The sequence below is a fragment of the Cinclus cinclus genome, chromosome 16, assembly GCF_963662255.1.
Source record: "Cinclus cinclus chromosome 16, bCinCin1.1, whole genome shotgun sequence".
Classification (NCBI taxonomy): Eukaryota; Metazoa; Chordata; class Aves; order Passeriformes; family Cinclidae; genus Cinclus; species Cinclus cinclus.
The window spans coordinates 16,833,645-16,848,033 of NC_085061.1; the positions used below are offsets into that span (position 1 = coordinate 16,833,645).

General features: G+C 44.9%; 1 protein-coding gene across 1 annotated transcript; it reads left to right on the forward strand.

Moving 5' to 3' along the window:
- Positions 1–4,923: 4,923 nt before the first annotated feature.
- On the forward strand, positions 4,924–14,215 carry LOC134050349 (uncharacterized). The gene is made up of 6 exons (XM_062503358.1): positions 4,924–4,930; positions 8,251–8,382; positions 11,103–12,913; positions 13,019–13,137; positions 13,296–13,351; positions 13,968–14,215. Exons 1-6 carry the CDS (start codon positions 4,924–4,926, stop codon positions 14,213–14,215), a joined length of 2,373 nt encoding a protein of 790 aa, XP_062359342.1.
- Positions 14,216–14,389: the final 174 nt, after the last annotated feature.

The window sequence follows — 14,389 nt, forward strand, 5'->3', positions numbered from 1 at the left end:
AAGCAAGGAACCATTGTGACCCAATGCAGGCTAACAATCTAAGAATCCCTTTTGACACCAGGGGGCGCAAAAGGACCACGGATGAACTCTGACAGCATGGGGACATATAGAAGCAAGGAACCATTATGACACCATGAAGGCCAAGAATCAAATGGTTCATTGTAAGACCAAGTGGCCTAAAAGGTCTTGGAATGCATTGTGACACCACAGAGGTTAAGAGAAGCAAGGAACCATTGTGACCCAATGCAGGCTAACAATCTAATGATCCATTGTGACACCAGGGGTTGTAATAGGGCAAGGGATGAATTGTGAAAGCATGGGGCACAATAAAAACATGGAAATATTATGACACAATAGAGGCCAAGAATCAAATGATTCATTGCAACACCAAGTGGCCTAAAAGGGCATGGGATGCATTGTGACACCACAGGGGTTAAGAGAAGCAAGGAACCATTGTGACCCAATGCAGGCTAACAATCTCAGAATCCCTTTTGACACCAGGGAGCTCAAAAGGACCACGGATGAACTGTGAAAGCATGGGGACCTATAGAAGCAAGGATCTATTATGCCACCATGGAGGCCAAGAATCAAATGATTCATTGTAAGACCAAGTGGCCTAAAAGGGCATGGGATGCATTGTGACACCACAGAGGTTAAGAGAAGCAAGGAACCATTGTGACCCAATGCAGGCTAACAATCTAATGATCCCTTGTGACACCGGGGGGCCTAAAATGGCCAGGGGGGGATTGTTACAGGACGGGGACCAATAGAAGCAAGGATCTATTATGCCAACATGGAGGCCAAGAATCAAATGATTCATTGTAACACCAAGTGGCCTAAAAGGGCATGGGATGCATTGTGACACCACAGGGGTTAAGAGAAGCAAGGAACCATTGTGACCCAATGCAGGCTAACAATCTAAGAATCCCTTTTGACACCAGGGGGCGCAAAAGGTCCAGAGATGATCTGTGACAGCATGGGGACATATAGAAGCAAGGAACCATTATGACACCATGAAGGCCAAGAATCAAATGGTTCATTGTAAGACCAAGTGGCCTAAAAGGTCTTGGAATGCATTGTGACACCACAGAGGTTAAGAGAAGCAAGGAACCATTGTGACCCAATGCAGGCTAACAATCTAATGATCCCTTGTGGCACCAGGGTGTATAAAAAGGGGCAGGGCTGGATTGTTACAGCACGGGGACCAATAGAAGCAAGGATCTATTATGCCACCATGGAGGCCAAGAATCAAATGATTCATTGTGACATCAAGTGGCCTAAAAGGGCATGGGATGCATTGTGACACCACAGGGGTTAAGAGAAGCAAGGAACCTTTGTGACCCAATGCAGGCTAACAATCTAAGAATCCCTTTTGTCACCAGGGGGCGCAAAAGGACCACGGATGAACTCTGACAGCATGGGGACATATAGAAGCAAGGAACCATTATGACACCATGAAGGCCAAGAATCAAATGGTTCATTGTAAGACCAAGTGGCCTAAAAGGTCTTGGAATGCATTGTGACACCACAGAGGTTAAGAGAAGCAAGGAACCATTGTGACCCAATGCAGGCTAACAATCTAAGGACCCATTGTGACACCAGGGGTAGTAATAGGGCCAGGGATGAATTGTGAAAGCATGGGGCACAATAAAAACATGGAAATATTATGACACAATAGAGGCCAAGAATCAAATGATTCATTGTAAGACCAAGTGGCCTAAAAGGGCATGGGATGCATTGTGACACCACAGGGGTTAAGAGAAGCAAGGAACCATTGTGACCCAAAGCAGGCTAACAATCTAAGAATCCCTTTTGACACCAGGGGGCGCAAAAGGACCACGGATGAACTGTGAAAGCATGGGGACCTATAGAAGCAGGGATCTATTATGCCACCATGGAGGCCAAGAATCAAATGATTCATTGTGACATCAAGTGGCCTAAAAGGGCATGGGATGCATTGTGACACCACAGGGGTTAAGAGAAGCAAGGAACCATTGTGACCCAATGCAGGCTAACAATCTAAGAATCCCTTTTGACACCAGGGGGCGCAAAAGGTCCAGAGATGATCTGTGACAGCATGGGGACATGTAGAAGCAAGGAACCATTATGACACCATGAAGGCCCAGAATCAAATGGTTCATTGTAAGACCAAGTGGCCTAAAAGGTCTTGGAATGCATTGTGGCACCACAGAGGATAAGAGAAGCAAGGAACCATTGTGACCCAATGCAGGCTAACAATCTAATGATCCATTGTGACACCAGGGGTTGTAATAGGGCCAGGGATGAATTGTGAAAGCATGGGGCACAATAAAAACATGGAAATATTATGACACAATAGAGGCCAAGAATCAAATGATTCATTGTGACATCAAGTGGCCTAAAAGGGCATGGGATGCATTGTGACACCACAGGGGTTAAGAGAAGCAAGGAACCATTGTGACCCAATGCAGGCTAACAATCTAAGAATCCCTTTTGACACCAGGGGGCGCAAAAGGACCACGGATGAACTGTGAAAGCATGGGGACCTATAGAAGCAAGGATCTATTATGCCACCATGGAGGCCAAGAATCAAATGATTCATTGTAAGACCAAGTGGCCTAAAAGGGCATGGGATGCATTGTGACACCACAGAGGTTAAGAGAAGCAAGGAACCATTGTGACCCAATGCAGGCTAACAATCTAAGGATCCCTTGTGACACCAGGGGGCCTAAAATGGCCAGGGATGGATTGTTACAGCACGGGGACCAATAGAAGCAAGGATCTATTATGCCACCATGGAGGCCAAGAATCAAATGATTCATTGTGACATCAAGTGGCCTAAAAGGGCATGGGATGCATTGTGACACCACAGGGGTTAAGAGAAGCAAGGAACCATTGTGACCCAATGCAGGCTAACAATCTAAGAATCCCTTTTGACACCAGGGGGCGCAAAAGGACCACGGATGAACTCTGACAGCATGGGGACATATAGAAGCAAGGAACCATTATGACACCATGAAGGCCAAGAATCAAATGGTTCATTGTAAGACCAAGTGGCCTAAAAGGTCTTGGAATGCATTGTGACACCACAGAGGTTAAGAGAAGCAAGGAACCATTGTGACCCAATGCAGGCTAACAATCTAATGATCCATTGTGACACCAGGGGTTGTAATAGGGCAAGGGATGAATTGTGAAAGCATGGGGCACAATAAAAACATGGAAATATTATGACACAATAGAGGCCAAGAATCAAATGATTCATTGCAACACCAAGTGGCCTAAAAGGGCATGGGATGCATTGTGACACCACAGGGGTTAAGAGAAGCAAGGAACCATTGTGACCCAATGCAGGCTAACAATCTCAGAATCCCTTTTGACACCAGGGAGCTCAAAAGGACCACGGATGAACTGTGAAAGCATGGGGACCTATAGAAGCAAGGATCTATTATGCCACCATGGAGGCCAAGAATCAAATGATTCATTGTAAGACCAAGTGGCCTAAAAGGGCATGGGATGCATTGTGACACCACAGAGGTTAAGAGAAGCAAGGAACCATTGTGACCCAATGCAGGCTAACAATCTAATGATCCCTTGTGACACCGGGGGGCCTAAAATGGCCAGGGGTGGATTGTTAAAGGACGGGGACCAATAGAAGCAAGGATCTATTATGCCACCATGGAGGCCAAGAATCAAATGATTCATTGTAACACCAAGTGGCCTAAAAGGGCATGGGATGCATTGTGACACCACAGGGGTTAAGAGAAGCAAGGAACCATTGTGACCCAATGCAGGCTAAGAATCTAAGAATCCCTTTTGACACCAGGGGGCGCAAAAGGTCCAGAGATGATCTGTGACAGCATGGGGACATATAGAAGCAAGGAACCATTATGACACCATGAAGGCCAAGAATCAAATGGTTCATTGTAAGACCAAGTGGCCTAAAAGGTCTTGGAATGCATTGTGACACCACAGAGGTTAAGAGAAGCAAGGAACCATTGTGACCCAATGCAGGCTAACAATCTAATGATCCCTTGTGGCACCAGGGTGTATAAAAAGGGGCAGGGCTGGATTGTTACAGCACGGGGACCAATAGAAGCAAGGATCTATTATACCACCATGGAGGCCAAGAATCAAATGATTCATTGTGACATCAAGTGGCCTAAAAGGGCATGGGATGCATTGTGACACCACAGGGGTTAAGAGAAGCAAGGAACCTTTGTGACCCAATGCAGGCTAACAATCTAAGAATCCCTTTTGACACCAGGGGGCGCAAAAGGACCACGGATGAACTGTGTAAGCATGGGGACCTATAGAAGCAAGGAACCATTATGACACCATGAAGGCCAAGAATCAAATGGTTCATTGTAAGACCAAGTGGCTTAAAAGGTCTTGGAATGCATTGTGACACCACAGAGGTTAAGAGAATCAAGGAACCATTGTGACCCAATGCAGGCTAACAATCTAAGGATCCCTTGTGAAACCAGGGGGCCTAAAATGGCCAGGGATGGATTGTTACAGCACGGGGACCAATAGAAGCAAGGATCTATTATGCCACCATGGAGGCCAAGAATCAAATGATTCATTGTGACATCAAGTGGCCTAAAAGGGCATGGGATGCTTTGTGACACCACAGGGGTTAAGAGAAGCAAGGAACCATTGTGACCCAATGCAGGCTAACAATCTAAGGATCCCGTGTGGCACCAGGGGGCCTAAAATGGCCAGGGGTGGATTGTTACAGCACGGGGACCAATAGAAGCAAGGATCTATTATGCCACCATGGAGGCCAAGAATCAAATGATTCATTGTGACATCAAGTGGCCTAAAAGGGCATGGGATGCATTGTGACACCACAGGGGTTAAGAGAAGCAAGGATCCATTGTGACCCAATGCAGGCTAACAATCTCAGAATCCCTTTTGACACCAGGGGGCGCAAAAGGTCCACATATGATCTGTGAGAGCATGGGGACCTGTAGAAGCAAGGAACCATTATGACACCATGAAGGCCAAGAATCAAATGGTTCATTGTAAGACCAAGTGGCCTAAAAGGTCTTGGAATGCATTGTGACACCACAGAGGTTAAGAGAAGCAATGACCATTGTGACCCAATGAAGGCTAACAATGTAATGATCCATTGTGACACCAGGGGTTGTAATAGGGCCAGGGATGAATTGTGAAAACATGGGGCACAATAAAAACATGGAAATATTATGACACAATAGAGGCCAAGACTCAAATGATTCATTGTAACACCAAGTAGCCTAAAAGGGCATGGGATGCATTGTGACACCACAGGGGTTAAGAGAAGCAAGGAACCATTGTGACCCAATGCAGGCTAACAATCTAAGAATCCCTTTTCACACCAGGGGGCGCAAAAGGTCCAGAGATGATCTGTGACAGCATGGGGACATATAGAAGCAAGGAACCATTATGACACCATGAAGGCCAAGAATCAAATGGTTCATTGTAAGACCAAGTGGCCTAAAAGGTCTTGGAATGCATTGTGACACCACAGAGGTTAAGAGAAGCAAGGAACCATTGTGACCCAATGCAGGCTAACAATCTAATGATCCATTGTGACACCAGGGGTTGTAATAGGGCCTGGGATGAATTGTGAAAGCATGGGGCACAATAAAAACATGGAAATATTATGACACAATAGAGGCCAAGAATCAAATGATTCATTGTGACATCAAGTGGCCTAAAAGGGCATGGGATGCATTGTGACACCACAGGGGTTAAGAGAAGCAAGGAACCATTGTGACCCAATGCAGGCTAACAATCTAAGAATCCCTTTTGACACCAGGGGGCGCAAAAGGACCACGGATGAACTGTGAAAGCATGGGGACCTATAGAAGCAAGGAACCATTATGACACCATGAAGGCCAAGAATCAAATGGTTCATTGTAAGACCAAGTGGCTTAAAAGGTCTTGGAATGCATTGTGACACCACAGAGGTTAAGAGAAGCAAGGAACCATTGTGACCCAATGCAGGCTAACAATCTAAGGATCCCTTGTGACACCGGGGGGCCTAAAATGGCCAGGGATGGATTGTTACAGCATGGGGACCAATAGAAGCAAGGATCTATTATGCCACCATGGAGGCCAAGAATCAAATGATTCATTGTGACATCAAGTGGCCTTAAAGGGCATGGGATGCATTGTGACACCACAGGGGTTAAGAGAAGCAAGGAACCATTGTGACCCAAAGCAGGCTAACAATGTAAGGATCCCTTTTGACACCAGGGGGCGCAAAAGGACCACGGATGAACTCTGACAGCATGGGGACCTATAGAAGCAAGGAACCATTATGACACCATGAAGGCCAAGAATCAAATGGTTCATTGTAAGACCAAGTGGCTTAAAAGGTCTTGGAATGCATTGTGACACCACAGAGGTTAAGAGAATCAAGGAACCATTGTGACCCAATGCAGGCTAACAATCTAATGATCCATTGTGACACCAGGGGTTGTAATAGGGCCAGGGATGAATTGTGAAAGCATGGGGCACAATAAAAACATGGAAATATTATGACACAATAGAGGCCAAGAATCAAATGATTCATTGTGACATCAAGTGGCCTAAAAGGGCATGGGATGCATTGTGACACCACAGGGGTTAAGAGAAGCAAGGAACCATTGTGACCCAATGCAGGCTAACAATCTAAGGATCCCTTGTGACACCGGGGGGCCTAAAATGGCCAGGGATGGATTGTTACAGCATGGGGACCAATAGAAGCAAGGATCTATTATGCCACCATGGAGGCCAAGAATCAAATGATTCATTGTGACATCAAGTGGCCTAAAAGGGCATGGGATGCATTGTGACACCACAGGGGTTAAGAGAAGCAAGGAACCATTGTGACCCAATGGAGGATAACAATCTAATGATCCCTCTTGACACCAATGAGCCTAAAATGGGTCAGGGATGAATTGTGAAAGCATGGGGGCCAATTATAACCTGGTACAATTACGCCACCATGGAGGCCAAGAATCAAATGATTCATTTTGACATCAAGTGGCCTAAAAGGGCATGGGATGCATTGTGACACCACAGGGGTTAAGAGAAGCAAGGAACCATTGTGACCCAATGCAGGCTAACAATCTAAGAATCCCTTTTGACACCAGGGGGCGCAAAAGGTCCAGAGATGATCTGTGACAGCATGGGGACATGTAGAAGCAAGGAACCATTATGACACCATGAAGGCCCAGAATCAAATGGTTCATTGTAAGACCAAGTGGCCTAAAAGGTCTTGGAATGCATTGTGACACCACAGAGGATAAGAGAAGCAAGGAACCATTGTGACCCAATGCAGGCTAACAATCTAAGGACCCATTGTGACACCAGGGGTTGTAATAGGGCCAGGGATGAATTGTGAAAGCATGGGGCACAATAAAAACATGGAAATATTATGACACAATAGAGGCCAAGAATCAAATGATTCATTGTGACATCAAGTGGCCTAAAAGGGCATGGGATGCATTGTGACACCACAGGGGTTAAGAGAAGCAAGGAACCATTGTGACCCAATGCAGGCTAACAATCTAAGAATCCCTTGTGTCACCGGGGGGCCTAAAATGGCCAGGGGTGGATTGTTAGAGCACGGGGACCAATAGAAGCAAGGATCTGTTATGCCACCATGGAGGCCAAGAATCAAATGATTCATTGTGACATCAAGTGGCCTAAAAGGGCATGGGATGCATTGTGACACCACAGGGGTTAAGAGAAGCAAGTGTTAACATATACATATACATTTAATAGTTAGTGGTAGTAATGCTAAGGCTGTAGTTTGTAGCTAGTGCAAGGTAGGCCCTGGGAACTAAGCCAGGGAATGTGCTGAGCTACAGAATAATGAGTTAAGGGCCAGTGGGGCGAAGAAGGACCAACTGGTTATTTATAGGAACAGTAGGGAATTTACTGATGAAGTACAATAAACAGGTGTGGGATTAATCTATAGTTCTAGTTTAGACAAGCATGTAGGATTTATAACCGTTAGAAAGGTATCTTATTGTCTTAACTTAGGCAGGCGTGCAAGAGTTATAACCTTTAGAAATGTTATCTCGAAAATGACTGCTGCCTTTGATGTGAAGTATGTGGACCATAGCATGTAGCCATGGTGAAGCAAGATTTGTAAAAGGGTATAAAACTGTGTAAGATTCACTAAGGGGTTGGGACTTTGACTTTGGACGCTAGTCCTCAGGTCCCCGGGCCCTGAATAAAGCACCGCACAAAACAACTTTGTTGATTTGTGTTTTACTCTTTGGGATCGGGCAGCAGTTTTTGGCGACCGCGGCAGGACTCCGGAGGTGGCTGGGGCGGTTCGCGAGCTGATCCACTCCACGCCGGCACCAGGTGATTCCTGGGGAGTCATCGACCCGCGCCCGACCCCGCGCCTGACGGACAACTGTAACAGGTAAGCCCGAAGGTGCTTTATTATTTGGTTTAGGTGCCTGCCTGATAAGTCGAGGCGGCGATCCTCGCAGGGTTGGGCAGAAGACGTCTCTGGTTGGTAAAGCCTAGGCGCCGACCGTTAGACGCGGCGAAAGCTGCGCAGGATCGGCACTTGCCCCTCGCGGCGTCGAGAAGTGGCAAGTTTGGTTGATTATTGGTTTATTGGTTAATAATTTGATAATCACTGTCTGTTGGTTTGTTGGTTAAATAATTTGATAATTAGTGTCTGTTGGTTTATTGGTTAGTAATTTGATAATCACTGTCTGTTGGTTTGTTGGTTAAATAATTTGATAATTAGTGTCTGTTGGTTTATTGGTTAGTAATTTGATAATCACTGTCTGTTGGTTTGTTGGTTGATAATTTGATAATCAGTGTCTGTTAGTTTGTTGGTTGATGATTTGATAATCAGTGTCTGTTGGTTTGTTGGTTAATAATTCGATAATCAGTATCCGTTGGTTTATTGGTTAATAATTTGATAATCAATATCTGTTGTAGCCGTGACTGTTGGAAGTGTGTTTGTGAGATAGTATTGTGTGATTGTGTTATTATGATGCCATTTAAAACGTTTAAAGCTTTGGTTCAATCTAATGAAAAGGTTCCGGAAAATACTCCGTTAGGATGTTTGTTGGGGCGTTGGAAAAGAGAAGGGTTCCATCAAGAGTTAAAAAGGGAAAGGATGATTGATTATTGTAATCATTGGTGGCCACAATATGATACTGGAAGTTCGGGGTGGCCCCTTAATGGGTCTATTGACCCTGGTGTGATATCCCCGTTAATGCAGTTTTTACGGGAAAATGAAAAATGGGATGAGATTCCTTATTTGGATTTGTTTTATACCCTAAAAGGCAAACCTGAATGGCAGAAAGAATGTGGTATTATGGTATTACAGGTAGAGGAACAAAATTGTCAAGGTTGTAGGCAAAGGAATAGGTGTAATGGTTGTTTGACAAAGCTGACAAGCCAGGAAGAGGACCTATCTTTGCTTGTAGCTCCTAGTGCCCCTCCTGCAGAATTAGCTTCGGAAGAGGAAGATAGTGATAAAGAAGAAAGAGAAATAATACAAACCCCAGAAATGGGGAAGGGCTCCCAGGAATCGATAATACCTTGTCCTGGGGAGCCATCTCCCGGTCATACCCGTAATATACCGAGAACCCCTATTGCAGAAAGAACTAGACAAGGGAGGAAAAATAGGGAAAAACCCCAACTGATAGCCCCTTTAAGGGAAGCTATGGGACCTCAGGGTGAGAAGGTGTTTATTAAAGTCCCGTTCTCACCTGGGGATCTGATAATTTGGAAACAAGCAGCAGGGTCATACCGGGAGGATCCGGACAAGGTTGCTCGAGTGGTAAAAATGATAATAAAAACACAAAATCCTGATTGGAATGATTTACAGGTGTTACTAGATACCTTGATGGATTCAACTGAGAAAGAGATGGTGTTACGGGCAATGACAGAACGAGCCAGGGAAATGTTGAGGGTACAAATGATGGATGGAACTCTAAATGACTTGGTCCCGAGAGAGGACCCCGGGTGGGATCCTAACACCAGTCGGGGTTGGAAAAGACTTCAAGTTTATCAAGAATTAATAATAGAAGGGATTAGAACGGGGATGCCAAAAACAATGAATTGGTCAAAACTGTATTCCATAAGACAGGATAAAAGTGAGTCCCCGTCAGCATTCCTGGAGCGGCTGAAGGAAACTGCACGCAGATTTACTAATTTAGAGGTTGATGGGGAGGCAGGGAAATTACAGTTGGCTTTGATTTTTATGGGGCAATCTCAGGATGATATTAGGAAAAAGCTGCAAAAGTTAGAAGGGGAGGACACTCGGAACCTAGAGAAAATGCTAGAAGTGGCATGGAAGGTATATAATAATAGAGAAAAAGAGACAGCAAAGAGACATCAGGCAAATATTTTAGCAGTATTGCAACACGCTACGGGAGGAAGCCCAAGAGGACGAGGACGGGGCCGGGGTGGTATGGGTCGAGGAAGGGGCATAATTCAGCAGAATTTGGGAAGGGGAGCAATGGGAGGATTGGGAAATCCCTTCGGGGGGCAAGGAAAATTGGGTCCTAATCAATGCGCCTTCTGCAGACAGTTAGGTCACTGGAAAAATGAATGTCCAGTCAAATGGGGAATGGGTAATGTGGGAAATGTAAATCCTATGGGAAATGCAGGAGCTACCACGGGGCCGGTAGATGTCGCTCAGGCATTTGTGTTAGGCAACTATCAAAATCAGAGCTGACTAGATCAGGATCTGAAGGTAGTATTGGAGGTAGGGGGACAAGAACGAGAATTTAGAGTTGATACGGGAGCAACACATTCGGTTTTGAATACAAAATTAGGGTTATTAAGTGATGCAAAAATTCAAGTAATAGGGGCAACTGGGCAAGTAGAAGAGAGGACATTTTTGCAGCCGTTAGACATAAAATTCGGGGGAAAAGAATTTGATCATCAATTCCTGTATATGCCTAATTGCCCAGAGTCACTGTTTGGAAGGGATCTGTTATCTCTTCTAAATGTGAGAATATTATTTGAAGGAGGACGAGTGAAATTAGAAATTCCTGATAAAGAAATATCTAGACTATTTGTGATTAAGGAGGTAGAGCCCACCCCAATTCCTGAAGAGGTTGAACAGGCAGTGGTACCTTGGGTTTGGGAAACCGGCACTCCAGGTAAGTCTAAGGCAGCTCAACCAGTAGTGGTTGAGCTAAAGGAGGGAGTCCAACCGGTAAGGATTAGACAATATCCGATTAAGTTAGAAGCTAGGAAAGGAGTAGCCCCCATGATTGCTCAATTCTTAATCCAAGGTATTTTGCAAGAATGTGAGTCAGAATTTAATACCCCAATTTTTCCAGTACGAAAACCCAATGGTAAATATAGGTTAGTTCAGGATCTGAGAGCTATAAATAATATAACCAAGGATATCCACCCAGTGGTGGCAAACCCCTATACTTTGTTAACATCTGTGTCTGAAAGATTTCAATGGTTTACAGTAATTGATTTAAAAGATGCTTTCTTCTGCATCCCTCTGGCATTTGAAAGTAGGAAATATTTTGCATTCGAGTGGGAAGACCCTGACTCTGGCCGGAAGAAACAGCTTACTTGGACACGACTTCCGCAAGGATTCAAGAATTCCCCCACAATATTTGGGAACCAGTTAGCCAAGGAATTGGAGGAATGGAAAACAACACAGGTAAAAGAATCTCCCTTTTCTCATGTAATACTTCAATATGTAGATGACATTTTTCTGGCCACAGAAGAAAGGGACATTTGCCTAAATTTAACTATAAGCTTATTGAACATGCTAGGCCAGGCTGGATATCGGGTCTCGAAAGAAAAGGCCCAACTCATCCGGACAAGTGTGTTATATTTGGGCTGTGAAATAACACAAGGAGTAAGGCGATTAGGAGCAAATAGAATTGAAGCCATCTGCACCATACCTATTCCCCGAAATCATCAGGAACTAAGATCCTTTCTAGGAATGGTAGGATGGTGCCGGCTGTGGATACCGAATTTCGGACTCCTGGCCAAACCCTTATATGAGGCACTAAAAGAGACACAGTTACGGTGGGACAAGCCACAGCAGAATGCGTTCCAAGGGCTAAAGCAAGCACTAAAAGAAGCCCCGGCATTGGGACTACCTGATTTAACTAAGGACTTTCAATTATATGTAAATGAGAGACAGAGACTGGCTTTAGGAGTACTCACGCAAAAGTTGGGATCATGGAAGCGTCCGGTCGGCTATTTTTCGAAACAACTAGATGCAGTCAGCTCTGGATGGCCGTCCTGTTTGCGAGCCGTGGCAGCTACTGTACTATTGATTCAGGAATCAAGAAAATTGACTTTGGGTAAGAAAATAGAAGTGTTTGTGCCTCACATGGTGATAACAGTTCTGGAACAAAAAGGGGGGCATTGGCTGTCCTCCAGCAGAATGTTGCAATATCAAGCAATATTAAGGGAACAAGATGATGTTGAGCTAAAAGTAACTAACCATATCAATCCAGCAGAATTTCTCCGCAGTGAGCAGGAAGAAGGCGAATTGACCCACGATTGTGTGGAAGTCATTGAACAAGTCTTCGCTAGCCGCACTGACCTGAAAGACGTGCCATTGGAGTCTCCGGACTGGGAACTGTTTACAGATGGATCCAGTTTCGTCGAGAATGGGACCAGGTATGCGGGTTATGCGGTGGTAACGCTTCTCCAGGTCGTGGAAGCTAAAGCCCTCACCCCGGGAACATCAGCGCAGAAAGCAGAGATTGTGGCTTTGATTCGCGCCTTGGTTTTGAGTCAAGGAAAGAAGGTAAATATATGGACTGACTCTAAATATGCATTTGGAGTTCTGCATGTCCATGGGGCATTATGGAAAGAAAGAGGACTGTTAAGTTCTCAAGGGACATCTATAAAACATCGAAACGAAATCCTATCTCTTTTGGATGCTGTGCATAAGCCAGCTGCAGTAGCAGTAATGCATGTGAGAGGACATCAGAAGGAAGAAGGAAAAATTTTCCAAGGAAATAATCTAGCAGATGCTACTGCTCGGAAAGTGGCACGTGAGGTTTGGACACAATTGGCATTGATTCCGACAAAGGTAAGCCCAGTCACTCCTCACCTAGAGCAGAAGCCCGATTACTCCTTAGAAGATGAAAGACTGGCCAGACTTGTGAATGCCCAGAAGAACGCGCTAGGGTGGTATGTGACCGACATAGGGCAAGTATTAGTACCTGTCAAGATCATGAAAATAATTTTAGAAGCAGAACACAACAAATGCCACTGGGGGGCAGAGGTATTGGTTAAATTTTTAAAGAAAGAAATCATTTCTAACCAGATGTTGACTTTAGCTAAACGAGTTAATGCAATGTGCCCAGTCTGTATAAAGAACAATCCTGTAGTGAGGAAGCAGATTCAATTAGGAAAATTACAGGTAGGACCAGAGCCAGGTGATTATTGGCAAGTTGACTTTTCAGAGTTGCCCAGGGCTCAAGGGTACAGATACCTTCTGGTATATGTATGTACTTTTTCGGGATGGCCCGAGGCTTTTCCGTGCAGAACTAACCAGGCTAAGGAGGTGGTCAAAACCTTATTAAGGGAAATTATTCCTAGGTTTGGAGTACCCCTGGGAATTTCATCAGATAGGGGACCACATTTTGTGGCCGGAATAGTACAAAACATAGCACGAGTGCTCGATGTTAAATGGAATTTACATACCCCATGGAGACCTCAATCAAGTGGGCAGGTAGAAAGAATGAATCAGACATTGAAAGGTCAGATTAAGAAAATCTGTCAAGAAGCTAAGATTCAATGGCCGCAAGCATTACCATTGGCTTTGTTAAGAATCAGGATTAAACCCAGGGAAAAGGTAGGAGTAAGTCCATATGAAATACTATATGGCAGACCATATCATGCAACAACATTAAAAGGTGATCCTCACGTGGTTGGGGACCAAATGCTCTTTAACTATGTTCTATCTCTTAACAAGACTCTTACAGCTTTGAGAGGTGCTTTGCAGTGGAATCGCCCTCTGCCGCTGGAAAATCCAGTCCATGACATCCAACCAGGAGACCGTGTGTATGTAAAGAACTGGAGCACGGACCCCTTGAAGGAATCATGGGAGGGTCCACGTCAGGTGATTATGACAACCTTCACGGCGGCAAAAGTCGAGGGCATCAACAACTGGATCCACTACACCCGGATCAAGAAAGTCCCTACTCATTGGGAAGTGCAGCCACTGTCTTCCACCAAGATGGTTATTCGAGCCAAACCCACCGACCCAAGGCCTACATCTTAATCATTGGACTGATCATGTCATGTCAAGTAACTTTAACTCATGAATCTGTTGTGATTACTGTTCTAGAGCCGGTGACTATGGCGGTTGAAGGAATGAATGTAAATCTGACTTGTTCATTCACCAATGACCAGGGAGCTGGATCCGAAGAAGTCAATGTAAGATGGAAAAAGGATA